This window comes from Bos indicus, chromosome 7 (genome assembly GCF_029378745.1).
Source record: "Bos indicus isolate NIAB-ARS_2022 breed Sahiwal x Tharparkar chromosome 7, NIAB-ARS_B.indTharparkar_mat_pri_1.0, whole genome shotgun sequence".
Classification (NCBI taxonomy): Eukaryota; Metazoa; Chordata; class Mammalia; order Artiodactyla; family Bovidae; genus Bos; species Bos indicus.
This window is the reverse complement of record NC_091766.1, coordinates 52,349,571-52,364,943: the sequence shown is the minus strand read 5'-3', so window position 1 is coordinate 52,364,943 and position 15,373 is coordinate 52,349,571. Positions and strand designations below refer to the sequence as shown.

The 15,373-nt window shown below is 42.9% G+C and overlaps 1 protein-coding gene across 3 annotated transcripts in view; it reads left to right on the top strand.

The window, feature by feature from the left end:
- Positions 1 to 15,373, top strand: part of DIAPH1 (diaphanous related formin 1) — a 113,639-nt gene that overhangs the window by 39,163 nt on the left and 59,103 nt on the right. For all 3 annotated transcript variants that reach the window (XM_070792074.1, XM_070792073.1, XM_070792072.1), the window contains 9 exons: positions 780 to 888; positions 1,347 to 1,457; positions 1,758 to 1,876; positions 2,529 to 2,645; positions 3,103 to 3,218; positions 3,744 to 3,808; positions 4,493 to 4,672; positions 5,447 to 6,274; positions 7,149 to 7,263. In XM_070792074.1, the coding sequence (XP_070648175.1) occupies positions 780 to 888; positions 1,347 to 1,457; positions 1,758 to 1,876; positions 2,529 to 2,645; positions 3,103 to 3,218; positions 3,744 to 3,808; positions 4,493 to 4,672; positions 5,447 to 6,274; positions 7,149 to 7,263 (1,760 nt within the window). The remainder of the gene's footprint in view (positions 1 to 779; positions 889 to 1,346; positions 1,458 to 1,757; positions 1,877 to 2,528; positions 2,646 to 3,102; positions 3,219 to 3,743; positions 3,809 to 4,492; positions 4,673 to 5,446; positions 6,275 to 7,148; positions 7,264 to 15,373) is intronic.

Below are 15,373 nucleotides of genomic sequence, written 5' to 3'. Positions count from 1 at the left end.
TTTAAAAAATCCGAACAACACAGAAGTATATGAAGTACAATTCAACAATGTCATCCCTTTGGCAAACCCTGTTCTGCAGAGGTGACCACTGTTAATGGTGTGGTGCAGTCTCATGCATCATTTTCTAGCGTAGACAAATATACTAAGTTATAACATACATGCCACTCCAAAAGATGGTATCTTAGAATTAAGGAAAGGAGGTGCTAAGTGGTAAATCCACCTGCCAATGAGGAGATGCTAGAGACACTTCCCCCTGGGTCAGGAAGATACCCTGGAGTAGGAAATGGCAACCTGCTCCAGTATTCTTGCCTGGAAAATTCCATGGATGGAGGAGCCTGGTGGGCTACAGTCCATGGGGCTGCAAAGAGTTGGACATGACTGAGCACACATACATGTATTTTTTGTACTATATATATTATTTCATATTTATGTAGTTATGTTGGGTAGATTTTCTAGGAGTAGGCCAATGTTACCGGCATTAAAAACTGTTACTGTTAAATGCCTCTCCAAGAGTTGTCCAGTTTATACGCCCTAGAACAGGGGTCTTAATTTGGTAAATATGGATAGGAGTCTAGGGCTGGATTTTTAGGGAGTGCATTTTTCTGAAGAGATGGTCCTTAGTTTCCTGGTGATCTGGCCTCTGCTCTATATGATAATAAGAAGAATATGAGAAATCCAGAATGTTGATATTGTCTGTTTCCTAACTGATCTGTGCCCCCATGTAATCTCCCTGACCAGAGCACCTGACTAATTCTCTTCCTTTCCTCACTCTTGGGCAGGAATGAAAGGGTTTTGGAGGCGATGACAGAAAGAGCTGAAATGGATGAGGTGGAACGTTTTCAGCCGCTGCTGGATGGATTAAAAAGTGGGACCTCCATTGCTGTCAAGGCATGTATACCTGTGAAACGGCCTACAAGTAGAATTCAAGATAGAAAGACTGAAGTTCATTTGACCTTTTAAAAGAAGACATGGAGTGGTTACCAACAATGTATTTTATATTTCAGAGTTCTTTCTGAAGGGAAAATGGTTACTCTTCTCTCTAAAAAGCAGAGAAAGAACTGTTTTCCTCATTATGAGATGGAAAAAGACATGGTATTTATTTACAAGCTAGGAAAACCAAGGCCTAGAACAAATTACACTTTCAAATCCCCACAATTCTTTAGACCTCTGAGCTCTCTGGACCTGTGTTTAAACCAGGTTATTTTGCTGTAACAGAAAATCATTTTTGTCGTTTTTGTACTGCATCTTCTAGGTTATATTTGGGGGCCTCAGAATGCATGTAAAGAGAATGGATCTTGATCTGTAGGAGTTAACATTGACACAGCTGCTGAATTTTCTTATCTTAGGTGGGATGCCTACAGCTCATCAATGCTCTCATCACACCAGCTGAAGAACTTGACTTCCGAGTTCACATCCGAAGTGAACTGATGCGCTTGGGGCTGCACCAAGTGTTGCAGGTGAGAGGTAGCTCTTCATTAGAAAGGCTGGGCTGGTTCCTCCTGCTCCTATAGCCCCACCATCCCTGGGATAACTTCCATTTTCAGTTTAAAAACCAGGTCGAGGGAGTTCCCTGGTGGTCTACTGGTTAGGATTCAGGACTTTTACTGCTGTGGCCTGGGTTCAGTTCCTGCTTGGGGAACCACAGCAGGTCATGCAGCGTGCCCAGACAAACCAAAAAAAACAGGGTGAAAGGTTTGGGTTTCTAGCCAGCATCAGGCACTTCTGGGTTCCCTGGCCTATATTTCTGACGTTGACAGGACCTTCGAGAGATTGAAAATGAAGATATGAGAGTGCAGCTTAATGTATTTGATGAACAAGGAGAAGAAGATTCCTATGACCTGAAGGGACGGCTGGATGACATTCGAATGGAGATGGAATATCCTTTTACTGACTGGGTTGAAGACAGACAACAATTCAGTTGTTTTCAGTTATAGATCCCTGTATGGAGTGGTGTAGAGTTGATGATCAGAAGAGGGCCTGTCTTCTTAGTAGATAAGGCAGCTGTCTTTTGATTGCTGTGGATTTATTTACCTCAGCATGGACTAGAGAAGTTGGGAAAGGTCATCTGAGGGTTGCTCAGCATGGAAGCAGCCATCATAGTTAGTATAGATCTCCTAGAACACAATAGCTTAGCTTATTAAGATGTGGAACTGGTTTTGGAAGGACATAGGCAAATCAGGGAATAGGGCTGTAACTTGTATGTGCCCCTGTGACTGACATGGGGAATAATTTGGTTACCTATCGATATTTTCCACAAGTGACTTTGAGGCACTTACCTTTTTCTTTCTGGCTATTGCTTGATTTTCAAGCCAAGTACTAGGCATTTTGTCTCTGTGTATAGTACCACTGACTCACTGGTCCTCTGTCCAAAGGAAGTTTACACAGCTTAACATTTAGGGCAGGGTGTACAGGAGGAACAGCTGTTAGAACAGAAGTGGCATCTTGTTCCTTTTCACGAGAGTTGTCAAGCTACCTGTCAGACATATTTTCTAAGTATATGCTTTCCTTAGCCTCTTTTTCTTTTCCACTGACTTCAGTGAAGTCTTCCAGATTCTCTTAAACACAGTGAAGGATTCAAAAGCAGAGCAGCACTTCCTGTCCATCCTGCAGCACTTACTCTTAGTCCGAAATGACTATGAGGCCAGGTGAGATGGTATACCTTTGGGAAGACTAATCTGAACATAAATGGAGAGAGCAAAATCCAAGTGAACTGCCCTCTTTCACAGTGGGGTGAAGGCCATAGCCAAGGAAGGCAGCAGTATAAAGTTCTGGAACATGAGATTCAAGCCATAGACTAGAGATTCAGCAGTAGTACTGTCTGTCACAGGCAGGGTCTAGCTTGAATTTTAGATGGAAAAGGATTTATACTCGGAGACAGATGGCAAGAAGTTTTGACTCTCTGAAGTAAATGTGCATAGCTGATGCGGACGAAGGGGATTTCTTAGCATGGCAGCAGTACTCTGTTAATTTTATGAAAAAGTCTTTTCCAGGACATTTATCTTCAGGTCCTTCTATTGTCTAAGCAATTTACCTTTCTTGATCCTGAATACCAAAATTATATTTTGGTTTTCCATTAGTAACCTTGTTTTGTTTCTTTTGTAGACCGCAGTACTATAAGTTGATTGAAGAATGTATTTCTCAGATAGTTCTGCATAAGAACGGGGCTGATCCTGACTTCAAGTGCCGGCACCTCCAGATTGACATTGAGGGACTGATTGGTAAGTGTATTCATCTATTTGGTTCCATGAAACATTGCTTCCACCTTTCATTTTCCATCTTTCTTTCAGTGAAGATTTCAGAGAAGGTACTTTTCTAGCCCATGGGTATTTCCATTTTCACTCTTTCTTTGGTGATATAACAATACCTGTGCTAGGAATATACAGGCCTTTAGTTTATTTCCAGAAAATTCTAAAAATTTTTCCCTTCTAATACACCTCCCCACCTTTTGAAGGGACTTCAGGTATTGTCTCTAACTCCTGCTGGCCCCAGAGATTCATAAGTACTACTTGTAGGTATTCTCTGTGCCTCCCAGCATGGTGGCCATACTGTGTAACAGGCACTCAGAAATTATATGTTGAACTTAGCTGAAAGTTCCATTTCTTTGTCTCATACAGAACATTAAGAAGGATAAGAAAAATAACCAAAGGGAAATCTTTGCTACTTTTGTTTATATGGAAGGGCTTAGTGAGAGGGGCAGAGGAGAATTGGGAACTTGACTTCCTGACTCTTTGCCTTCTTTTTAGACCAAATGATTGATAAAACAAAGGTGGAGAAATCAGAAGCCAAAGCTACAGAGCTGGAAAAAAAGGTATGTATGAGAGATCAAAAATAATTGAGCTATATCTTTCTTTGTTTAAAGGTTTTGATTTTTCCAACATGTGACACAGTGACCCATGATACTTTGGAAGCGTTCAGCACACAATAGCAGTTCCTTGGGGAAACCTTTCTGGTGTAGGTTACTCAGTGGAGAAAGTGTGATCATGGTATAGATGTGATCATGAAGAGCTGGTCAGTTGTGAGTTTGCACAGTTCATGGGCCCCTGAGCAGGAGGAAGACAGGTGGCACTCTCATATAATGTTGTCAGCACTTGGGTTTGCTTGATGTCTCAGGGCTCCTAGCCATAGAATAATAGGAACTGGAATATGTCTGAATTCTTTTTCTCTTTGATTAAGGACTCCTATTGTTGATAACTTTGATCCTTGAGACTGTTGGGATTGTGCACCTTAGCTATCCTGGTTAAATGTCCTTAAAATCTTGGTGGTGGTGGCTTTTTTTAAAAATCACTCCCAATTATAGATAGTCTATGGAAATAATCCCTGGCTTCCCCCTCGTTTAACCTTGATTTTAAGGTCAAAATCATGGTGGCCTGTTTTCCCAGGCATTCCTTGGGTCAGTGAGCTCAACAGATCAGGATTAACACAAAATAGTAAATTATGGGGAATAACACTGGGCTTTTGCTGAGATGGAGAACCTGATTTCTTTCGCTTCTAGCTGGACTCCGAGTTAACAGCTCGACATGAGCTCCAGGTGGAAATGAAAAAGATGGAAAGTGACTTTGAGCAGAAGCTCCAGGATATTCAGGGAGAAAAGGATGCATTGGATTCTGAAAAGCAAAAAATTGCCACGGAGAAACAGGACCTGGAAGCAGAAGTGTCTCAGCTCACAGGAGAGGTAATGTCCTAACAGGGAAGGCAGAGTGACCTGTGACTGCCATCGGCAGCTTCAGGGTGAGCCTGTGTTGGAGCAGGACTCTGTCATCTTACAACTTGGAAGAGTTCAGATACTAATAGGTAATCTAGTTGGGTGGCGCATATTCTTTAAATCATGAACTGTTTTGGGGATAAGTAATACATAAGATAGACAATTTGGAGAATACATAACAACACAAAGAATAAAATGAGTCACAGAACTACCCAGAGATAAAGATAATATTTCTAGTAATTTAGAAATATTCTAGTAAATTTAGGAGTAAATACTAAATAAACTATGCTATTTACTAATTTTCTCTTACTTTAGTCATCTCTGGGTAGATCTATGCCTACATACTCTCTCTGCAGTTATAGATATTTATATGATCTGTGATACCTGATAACTTGATCACTTTATGTGGTTATATTACTACATTTATAACACATATGTTAATTATATAACTAGAATATTTAGTTTACTTGATCTTTGCAATTTCTAATCAAAGGGAGAGTTTAACATAAACTTTGAAGTTGCCTTCTTAATGCAAAGCATACTGAACTAAGAACATGAATACCTGAATTCTAGTTTTGTCTCTGTTGCTAAGTAGTTCTGTGACTTTAGGTAGAGCCTATCAACTAACTGTTTTCACTCCCTTCATGTGTAAAATGAGAAGTTTGGATCAAGTAATTTCTTAGGTTCTTTCCAGTGGTCCCTGAAGTGGAGTGAGACATATTCTTCTTGGTGGTATTTCTGCAGGTCGCCAAGCTGTCCAAGGAACTGGAAGATGCCAAGAAAGAAGTGGCTTCTCTCTCTGCTGCAGTTACTGCTGTAGCCCCTCCTAGCAGTGCTACTGTTACCCCTGCCCCTCCTTTACCTGGTGACTCTGGGCCCGTTATACCCCCTTTATCAGTCCCCACACCCCCTCTTCCTGAGGCCAGGGTCAGTCCTCCACCACCACCTCCTCCTCCTCCTCTACCTGGGTGTGCTTTCATCCCCCAACCTGGGGGTCCTAGCATTCCCCCTCCTCCCCCTTTGCCTGGAGGTGGTGGCATCCCCCCACCTCCTCCTCCCCCTTTGCCTGGGGGTGTTAGCATCCCCCCACCTCCTCCCCTGCCTGGAGGTCCTGGCCTCCCCCCACCCCCTCCTCCCCTGCCTGGAGGTCCTGGCCTCCCCCCACCCCCTCCTCCCCTGCCTGGAGGTCCTGGCCTCCCCCCACCCCCTCCTCCCCTGCCTGGAGGTCCTGGCCTCCCCCCACCCCCTCCTCCCCTGCCTGGAGGTCCTGGCCTCCCCCCACCCCCTCCTCCCCTGCCTGGAGGTCCTGGCCTCCCCCCACCCCCTCCTCCCCTGCCTGGAGGTCCTGGCCTCCCCCCACCCCCTCCTCCCTTGCCTGGAGGACCAGGAATGTTACCTCCCCCTCCCCCTTTTCCTGGTGGAATCCCTCTACCCCCTCCATTTCCTGGAGGCCCTGGCATTCCTCCACCTCTCCCTTTTGGAGTTCCTGCAGCCCCAGTTCTGCCATTTGGATTAACCCCAAAGAAACTTTACAAGCCAGAGGTGCAGCTCCGGAGGCCAAACTGGTCCAAGGTGAGAATTTCTGTCCATCTCTTCATTAGTAGATTAAAAAAAAAAAACCCTTCAGCTTCCTACTTTGTGTTTTGTGCATGATTGGTCTCCCCTTTCTCATGGTTCACGTCTGTGTGTCTTCAAGTTCCACTCATGCATATATTTATTCAGCAGGTAATAGATGTATCCTGCATGCCAGATATCACTTGGGAGAGTTCTTGGAGCCTGTACTCTGCTAGAAAACCTAAACTTATCCTACAGTTAATATTTTTTGCCCTTTTCACTGAGGATATGAGTGCCATGATACTGCACAGTTTGATAATAGTCATTTCACTGATCTGCAAGGTACTGATAATTTTACTGATCCAAAAGTCATAGATTTATGGGTACAGCCCCCTACCACCTCTGCCCACCCAGTAAATGAGTTACACAGGATATGATTGCACAGGTAAGGTATGTGTTTGAGACCCTTATGATTCTACATCAGTCCTTTGCTTTTGGAAACCAAGTGAAAATAAAGGAACTTAGGGATTTGTTCGTAAAATGAATGAATTTGGTACATTTAGCCACATTGGTGGGGAAAGTATAATGTAAAGCAAGGGAAGATGTAAAATAAAGCCTTATTGCTTCTAAAAGTAGAGGATTTGGGGTTAGAAGGAGGATAAGCAGCGTATCTGAGTCTAGTTTCTGAATAAACACCAATAAACACACAAGCTGGAATCATCATCTGGTCCACCACAAAGAGCATAGCTGCTCTCTGCGTCCCAGGTTAGTCTTACTCTAGTAAGATGTTGACAGTACCAGCCAGCTGCCGCTTTTGCATTTCAGTCAGTTTTCTAGGATGGGAAGTACAGAGCTCGGCTTAGTAACTCTTAACACCTGCCTGTGTCTACAGTTTGTCGCTGAGGACCTTTCCCAGGACTGCTTCTGGACAAAGGTGAAGGAGGACCGATTTGAGAACAGTGAACTTTTCGCCAAACTTACCAGTACCTTTTCTGCCCAGACCAAGAGTGAGTCCTTTCCTCTTTCTGGCAAAGGGCCAGACTTAAGACTAGGCGCCAGACTAGGACTTAGAAGGTTCATTAAGGTGGTCTCCCATTTCTTTCCCTTCCCTGGTTGAGGACTGGGGGGTCCTATTCAGAAGAAAGTAAGTTTGGTTTTGTATTCTGGGGATGCTGGAGTTGGCAAAGAGAACTATTGCCTATATGTTTTATCCCCCAGTTTTTGTGCATGTAGGTATTTTATGTCAGTGGAGCATGTGGGGATGTGAGATTAACATCACAGAGCTCAGGCTGGGCCCATCTTGAAAGGGTTCTGGCACTGCCTTTAAGGCGCCACCCTCAAACCTATATACGTAGTTGATCAGAGTTGGGCAGAGTCCTTAGTATTAGTAGGTCCAGTGGCTGAGCAACTGTCTTTGTACAATAACAGAGAACCATACATGATCCCTTTTTTTTTTTCATTTCTTTCCAATATCTGATGCTTTCTCCTTCCTGGCCATTTGCTCCTGCAGCTTCAAAAGGTAAGAGTACCGAAGAGCCATGTAGTTGAGTCTCTTGAATATTAGAGAAAACAGTGAAACAGATGTAAAGGAGTTTCTCTTTGAAAACTAAGACTAGAAACCGGGGACTCATTTCTCTTTTGCTAGTTTTTTTAAGAGTCCAGAAGGACCAGTAACTCATGTTAACTGACAAGGATGAAAATTATTTTAAATCAAAGCTACCATATACTTGTTCTTTCTTTGGAAAGTGAGGGACAGCTTAAATAATAATGCTGTTACTTCACATTTGTGTTGTGTTTTACAAATTTGAAAGTTCTTGAGCATATTTTACCCTGTTAAACCTGCAAAGAAACCTTATGAGATAGGCAGGGTGTATGTCATCTCCATTCCATAGTATTCAGACTGATTAGTTAAGTAGCTTGCCAAAGGTTGTATGACCAGATCCAGGGATCCTGACTTTTGGTCTGGCTTTTCATATAAATTCTTGCTTTTCATCTTCACCTTCGTATCTTCCCTTTTATTTTAGAAGAGCTGATCTCTTTTGGCCTCTTCTTTCTTCACTTCCTAATTTTTGTGGTTTCATGCTGTTTTGTGATGGGGCATTGTAGTTATTTCCCTAGAGGGATGCAGTATTTGAAAAATACTGTTATGCCTAATGACAGAACCTAATAATTTTGTATTTCCAACTTCTACCAGCTTTTTTGTTTATTTAGAGGTTTATTTTGATCCTAGTGATAACAATTGAGTGCAACTTTAGAGCATTCCCCTTCACCAGTCAGAGCATTCCCCTTCACCAGTAAATAAGCAATTTTAAAGACAATTACTACCTTTTTCCTTAAGTGATCTGATGAGACTAGGCTCCACTTTGTTCTACTAAGAAACCTAATGGAGAGAGTACCCTGGTGCCTAGTGATGAGGATTCGGTGCTTTCACTGCAGAGGCCCAAGTTTGGTCCCTGGTTGGGGCCTCATCCCACATGCTACATGGCATACCTCTGTTAATTGTTCAGTCATGTCCAACTCTTTGCTACCCCATGGATCGTAGCCTGCCAGGCTCCTCTGTCCATGGGATTCTCCAGGCAGAATACTGGAGTGGGCAGCCATTCACTTCTCTGGGGGAAATTTCTGACCCAGAGATTGAACCCAGGTCCCTTCTTTGCAGGCAGATTTTTTATCATCTGAGCCCCCAGGAAAGCATGGCAGGGCCAAAACAAAAACAAAAACCCAAAACAACCCATGCTGCTGGCAGCCCTTAGGTATATGTGTGTATCTGGGAGTCAAAGATCACAGTGCTTAGGCCTGTCTTGCTGCCCTAGCATTCAGGGCAAAATTGTCTTTTCCTGTAAGAGATTTATCACCTTCTGAACTAAAGTTCAGCCCAGAAAATTACTTCCACCCTCTTGGTTAAAAACGCTGTGATAAGGATTTGTACTACTCTAGAATATCAACAAAGACTGGTTGGTTGACAATGAAAATCAACATCAAATTTGCTAATTTGTAAGTTCACAGACTCTACAATCTCTGTCACTTTCTTTCTGGTAGCTTCCCTGAGTGCCACTGCAAATGAAAGGATTCCTTTTCCTCCCTGCTCCGTCACCATCCTTCTTTTATTCTGTACATTTGTATTGCTGTTGATTGCAGCAGACTTTTCTTCAGTTTAGTGGTTTTCCTCGGCATTACATTCCCACTATGAATTGGTATATAATGTTTTTTAAATACCTAAGCAAGACCTTACTCATCTTTTATTATTTTTCAATAGTGTAACCAAACTTTTCAGTGTTCCTTTAGTCTCAGTTTCTGCCCTGGAAACTACTTTGTAGTCACTGATGATTCTAACTTCCTGACAGCTTTGGCTTCCCCACCCCCTTAAATTATTCTTAGAAATAGCTGTATCTTAATCTGAAAAGAATAAGTATGACTTAGTCAATTTAGTGTCAGTTTTGATTTTCATGCAGTAATAATCATCATTAATAGTTTGTTGTTACTTTGACTAAGGACAGTTCTACTTAGTCTTTAAATATCTTTATAGTTAGGACTTTCAGGTGTTAAATTGTCACCCTGTCTTAATTTCCCATTCTTTTTTATTAGGAAGCACTAGAGAGGGTTCGAGAAGGCAATGGCAACCCACTCCAGTACTCTTGCCTGGAAAATCCCATGGACAGAGGAGCCTGGTAGGCTGCAGTCCATGGGGTTGTGAAGAGTCGGACACGACTGAGCGACTTCACTTTGACTTTTCACTTTCATGCATTGGAGAAGGAAATGGCAACCCACTCCAGTGTTCTTGCCTGGAGAATCCCAGGGACGGCAGAGCCTGGTGGGCTGCTGTCTATGGGGTCACACAGAGTCGGACATGACTGAAGTGACTTAGCAGCAGCAGCAGCAGAGAGAATAGTCTTGAAAATTATTAAAACATGAGCAGTTTTCTAAACAGCCTAAATTTTGATCACTTTAAGAAATTCCTGGGAGAGATATTTTTTTCCTGCCAAACAAGTACTTATAGTTTACCCAACTCTTAACAGTTATCTGCAGCACTCCCAGCAATGAAACTTTCCTACTTGTCATCAACCACACTAGATCTCTATGTTTCCAATTATCTTCCTACCCAAAACAAATACTTCTTCGTTTAAAAATTATTTCTTCTTTGGATTTTCAGTGTTTCACTGACTTTGATTTTTTTTTTCCTTCTACATTTTCTTGCTTTCCTTCCCTTTGACTTATTCTGCACATCTGTGGTGATATAAGCAGTATTTGAATGTCAGGGCTGGTTCTAATGTGTGTTTCTTGGGGACAGGATAGTTGCTTTGACATCCAAGTAGCCGCTGGAGGTGCTGTATGTGGACCCAGTGCCTCAGCATGCACTGTGATCCAGGGACCTCACCTGCTCTGCCTTTCCTCAGCAGTTTTGAGCCTCCCTTTCTTGGTGCTGTGGTTGGCAAACTTAATACAGACTCTTCCCAGGAACCCCATTTCTTTCAACCTGGCCCCCCAAAAACATTTTAGTAAAAAAGACTAGGATTCTTAGAGTTTAGGTTTTCATCAGGTAAAGAATTTCAAGCTATAGAAACTTCAGAGGTGAGGACTCAGAGGAACTAGAGTCCTCAGTGTGAAGGCAAGGTTTCTGGTTCTTTGAGCATCTCTAGCATGACATTGCAGAATACCTTCATTCTTAATCCTTTTTTCAAGTAGGTAACCAGTTTCAGTAACCAAGTCTCTCATTCACAGTCTTAATATTGATGCTATAATTAAATGATAGGTAAATACTCTGTAGTAGTAGTAGTGTTAGTCACTCAGTTGTGGCTGATTCTTTGTGACCCCATGGACTGTAGCCTGCCAGGTTCCTCTCTGTCCAAGGCATTCTCCAGTCAAGAATACTGGAGTGGGTAGCCATTCCCTGCTCCAGGGGATCTTCCTGACTCAGGGATCAAATCCCAGTCTCTCGCATTGCAGGCAGATTCTTTACCGTCTCAGTCACCATTACCACTCTATTTCATCTTCCAGATGAAGAAGTAGAGATACTGGTTAAATAATTTTTTCAAGGCTCTATGGTAACTGCCAGAGGCAGGATTCAGACTCCAGACTGGGACTCCAAAGTCCTGCTCTAGCCCCCTGCTTTCCAGATGTGTATGTTCCTGCTCTTAAGAGCTTCAGAAGGCTGAGATCCACATCAAAGCTTGAAGAGGGGGATGTGCTGGCTTCTGCTACCACCTCGTTCATCATGGCACCAGTATTCTTGAATTGGAAGTGACTCTTATGAATACAAAAAAGGAGCAACATTCGATTAGGGAAGGTAAGATATCAGATATTTAGGGTTGAAGAAGAGAAGCCATTTTCTGATTACAGTATATTCAACTCTAGTCAAACTAATCCAGCTGGAGAAGTACAGCATGCGTGTCTAGTACAGTAGATGTCTTGCTTAGATGATTTCAGCCCAGCAGTTGCCAGTCTTGATGAGGAAGTCATTTGGACACAAGGTTTTCATAATATTACATTGTTTCCTCTCTCACTTGCTAAATACAACTCTCTGCTGTTTGTTAAGTGTGGCTGTATTCCTCTTACATTTTAGTGATAGCTGAAACCTCTCTTATAGTGACTGGCTCCTCCGGGAATGACCATTAAAGACAACATCCACCTCACTCTTGACATCTGCCTCTTGTAGTCAGAGGTCTCCAGCCATTGCTTCATTAAGGTTCAGGAAGATGTGTGCTGTTAACTAAGACAAGAGCTAAGAGAGAGGAAGTGTCCCCAAATTGATACTGCTGCTGCTGCTGCTAAGTTGCTTTAGTCATTGTCCAACTCTGTGCGACCCCAGAGACGGCAGCCCACCAGGCTCCGCCGTCCCTGGGATTCTCCAGGCAAGAACACGAGTGGGTTGCCATTTCCTTCTCCAATGCAAGCAAGTGAAAAGTGAAAGTGAAGTCGCTCAGTTGACAGAATCCTGTATGGATTTTTCTCCTAAGGATTATTCTTTTGTTTCTGATCTCCTGCTTTCTGTAAGTCAGGGATTTACTTAGTTGATTTATTCCTTGACAGAGAATATTTTGAATTTTGATTTGATAGTGCTACAAAACATCTAGTACTTTTTCACTCTCTCACTTCCTTCGGGTGATCAGCAAGGAATCTTTTATTATAGTTTCTTTATTGAATCTACTTCTTGAATTCCTAAGAACATGTTCAGTAGTTAAATTTTATTCTTTTTCATCTTTTCTTTGGGAACATTTTCATCACCGTGGTAGCCTCAGGTCATTATTTGTATATACAAGGTAACTAGTTTTAGTTTTTCATTCTGCTTTTCTTCTCTTACTCTCTTGTAGATAATCATGTTCCCATTAGAAGTATAGCCTCTTAAAATGTAGGCTGGTAAGTGAAAACTGATGTTCTGAGTACAGTGATGTTTTTCTTTTTAGGTTTATTTCTTCCTTCCAAAAAAACTTCTGGAGTTACAAGATCCACAGGCTAATCATCCTTAGTAGGTGTGCGGTGGACAATATGTGGCATCAGCCCTCGCCCTGTTAAAGTGTGAGGTGCATTTCCAGAATAGTGAGCATCAGAGCAGTTCTACAAGTGGTTAGTGACAGTAATTTTGAAAAAGCTCTTAATTTTGAAATTAAGATGCTGACAAAAAGCTGAGGATTTCATAAATAACAGTATTCTAATTAGGGTTTGACTATGTGAGTCCGGATTCCTAGGTTTGTGCTGTAGTATAGGTCGGAACTGTTGATAACAAGTGGTGGGTTCATCGGTCTGCTGCTCTTCCAGAGCCTGCTTGCTTCAGGCTGCAGGCTGTGTCAGGTGCCTGAGTTGGGGACGCAACCCCATCTTTCCCTAAAGGGGCCTCAGAGTCTGTTCCCTGTGAGCCTCTTCTGTCCACTAGGTGGCACCCACCCAGTCGGATCTTTATCAGAAAACATTCTAGTGAATCTTTACAGCCTCTGGAACTTTAACCTCTAGATACAAGGTTTTCTAAGAGCTCATCATGCTCTGCCTTACTCAGTGAGTCTTTCCACAGAAAGGTATCTTGTTTCATGAATTCCTTACCCTCTCAGGAGTATAGGATTAGGACCAGAAGTGCTGTTCAAGTGAACATTTGTCTTTTAATTGCTAATTTGTCTTGGATTTTGAGCAGGGTCAGACTGTTAGCCCAGAGCAGTTGGGAAGTTCTGTAATATCAGATAATACTCCCCTGTGATTTAAAGACATAAATCTACCTGTATCACCTAGGGTCATAAGGACTCCTGCCTGTGGAATAAGCACTACACCTTCTCTGGGTTGTGACCGTCCATCATCAGTAGTGTAAAAGAACCACAGCACATACGCACTGTACTCCAAACCTTGCCGTCACTGTTTGCCTTGAACCCACTGAATCTAATATTGTGTCATTTATGTTGGTTTATGTCACCCACCACAGGAAGTCCCAGAATCCCAGGCTGTCCTTATCTCTCATACTCGAATCCCTATCAGGTTCTGTGTGTCTCCTCTTCCGCCGCCTCCTCCCATCTCATCTGAGCTCTTGACATGCGTCCACTGTGCCCTCTGGAATTCATGGCCCATTGCTAACAGAATCTCCTGTGTCATCAACTTTACTCTGTTGCTCTAACAGCAGCTTGGCTTTCCTTCAACACTGCTTTCCCTCTTGCCCTCGCATGTGTTGTTTCGTTCCTCTCACACTCCTCAGCCCAGTGTATAGGATCGATGTCCCCTTTGTTCTTCGTTGCCACTTTCAGATCAGTCCATCTTTTTCTTTCCTAAAAACCCATAATTTTGAATCTCATTACATGGAATCATAATCACCCAGTTTCTCTCTTTGCTGTCATCTACTAACACCCCAAGTTATCCCTCCTCTGCAGTACTCCAGGACTCCTTCTGTCTTAATTCTTAGCAGTTTCTATACAGAAGGGTCATGACCCTGTCAGTATTCTGGCCTCACATTTCCTTACATTCTTCTTTTCCAGTGATCTGTACTCCACCCCATCTCACCCATCTGAAGTACACCATCATCACCAGAACTGCAGCCCCTCTGCAATCTCAATTTCAAACTACCCACCTTCTTTTTCTTTTTTTTTTTCTTGTGTAAGATACAATTCCGGAGAAGGCAGTGGCACCCCACTCCAGTACTTTGCCTAGAGAATCACATGGATGGAGGAGCCTGGTAGGCTGCAGTCCATGGGGTCGCTAAGAGTCGGACACAACTGAGCGACTTCACTTTCACTTTTCACTTTCATGCATTGGAGAAGGAAATGGCAACCCACTCCAGTGTTCTTGCCTGGAGAATCCCAGGGACAGGGGAGACTAGTGGCTGCCGTCTGTGGGATCACACAGAGTCGGACACGACTGAAGTGACTTAACAGTAGCAGTAGCAGTAAGATACAATTCATGTCCCAAAATATATATATGTATCCATCAGTGTAGTAAAAACTAGATAGAAAGCTAAGTGAAGAGAGATTGAAGCATAGGAAGAGCATAAAATAAAATGCTGAAGTAGTTTGGTTTTAGAGAACCCAAGATATGGTCCCCAAATTAAAAACAGGGTTCTGTGGATGTAAGTTTAGAAACAGAAAAAGGATTGAGAGGGTGTTTCCTAATAGCACCACCTTCCATCTTTTTACCTCACTGTCTTTGGTACCCTAACCCCAGCAATCTTCCAACCCCACTAGGAAAGAAAGTGAAAGTGAAGTCACTCAGTCGTGTCGGACTCTTTGTGACCCCGTGGACTGTAGCCTACCACGCTCCTCCATCCATGGGTTTTTCTAGGCAAGAGTACTGGAGTGGGTTGCTGTTTCCTTCTCCAGAGGATCTTCCCGACCCAGGCATCGAACCCTGCTCTCTCGCATTGTGGGCAGATGCTTTACCATCTGAGCCACCAGGGAAGTCCCTGAACCCACTAGGAAGCCACTTCATTTATCCTTCTTTTTTCACCATCCCTCACCTCCTAGAAGATTTCACTCTCCTCAGGTAAAATTATCATCAAAATTATAATAATCCTTCCCTCTTTCTCTCATTTCATCATGCTTGGTTGGCAGGATCACAGTCCTGGTTGATTGCATCTCTCCATCCTGCACCTGTAGCTGTATAAGCAAACACACTGGAGAAAAGGATGCAACCTGCTCTCCTTGATACGCTTTA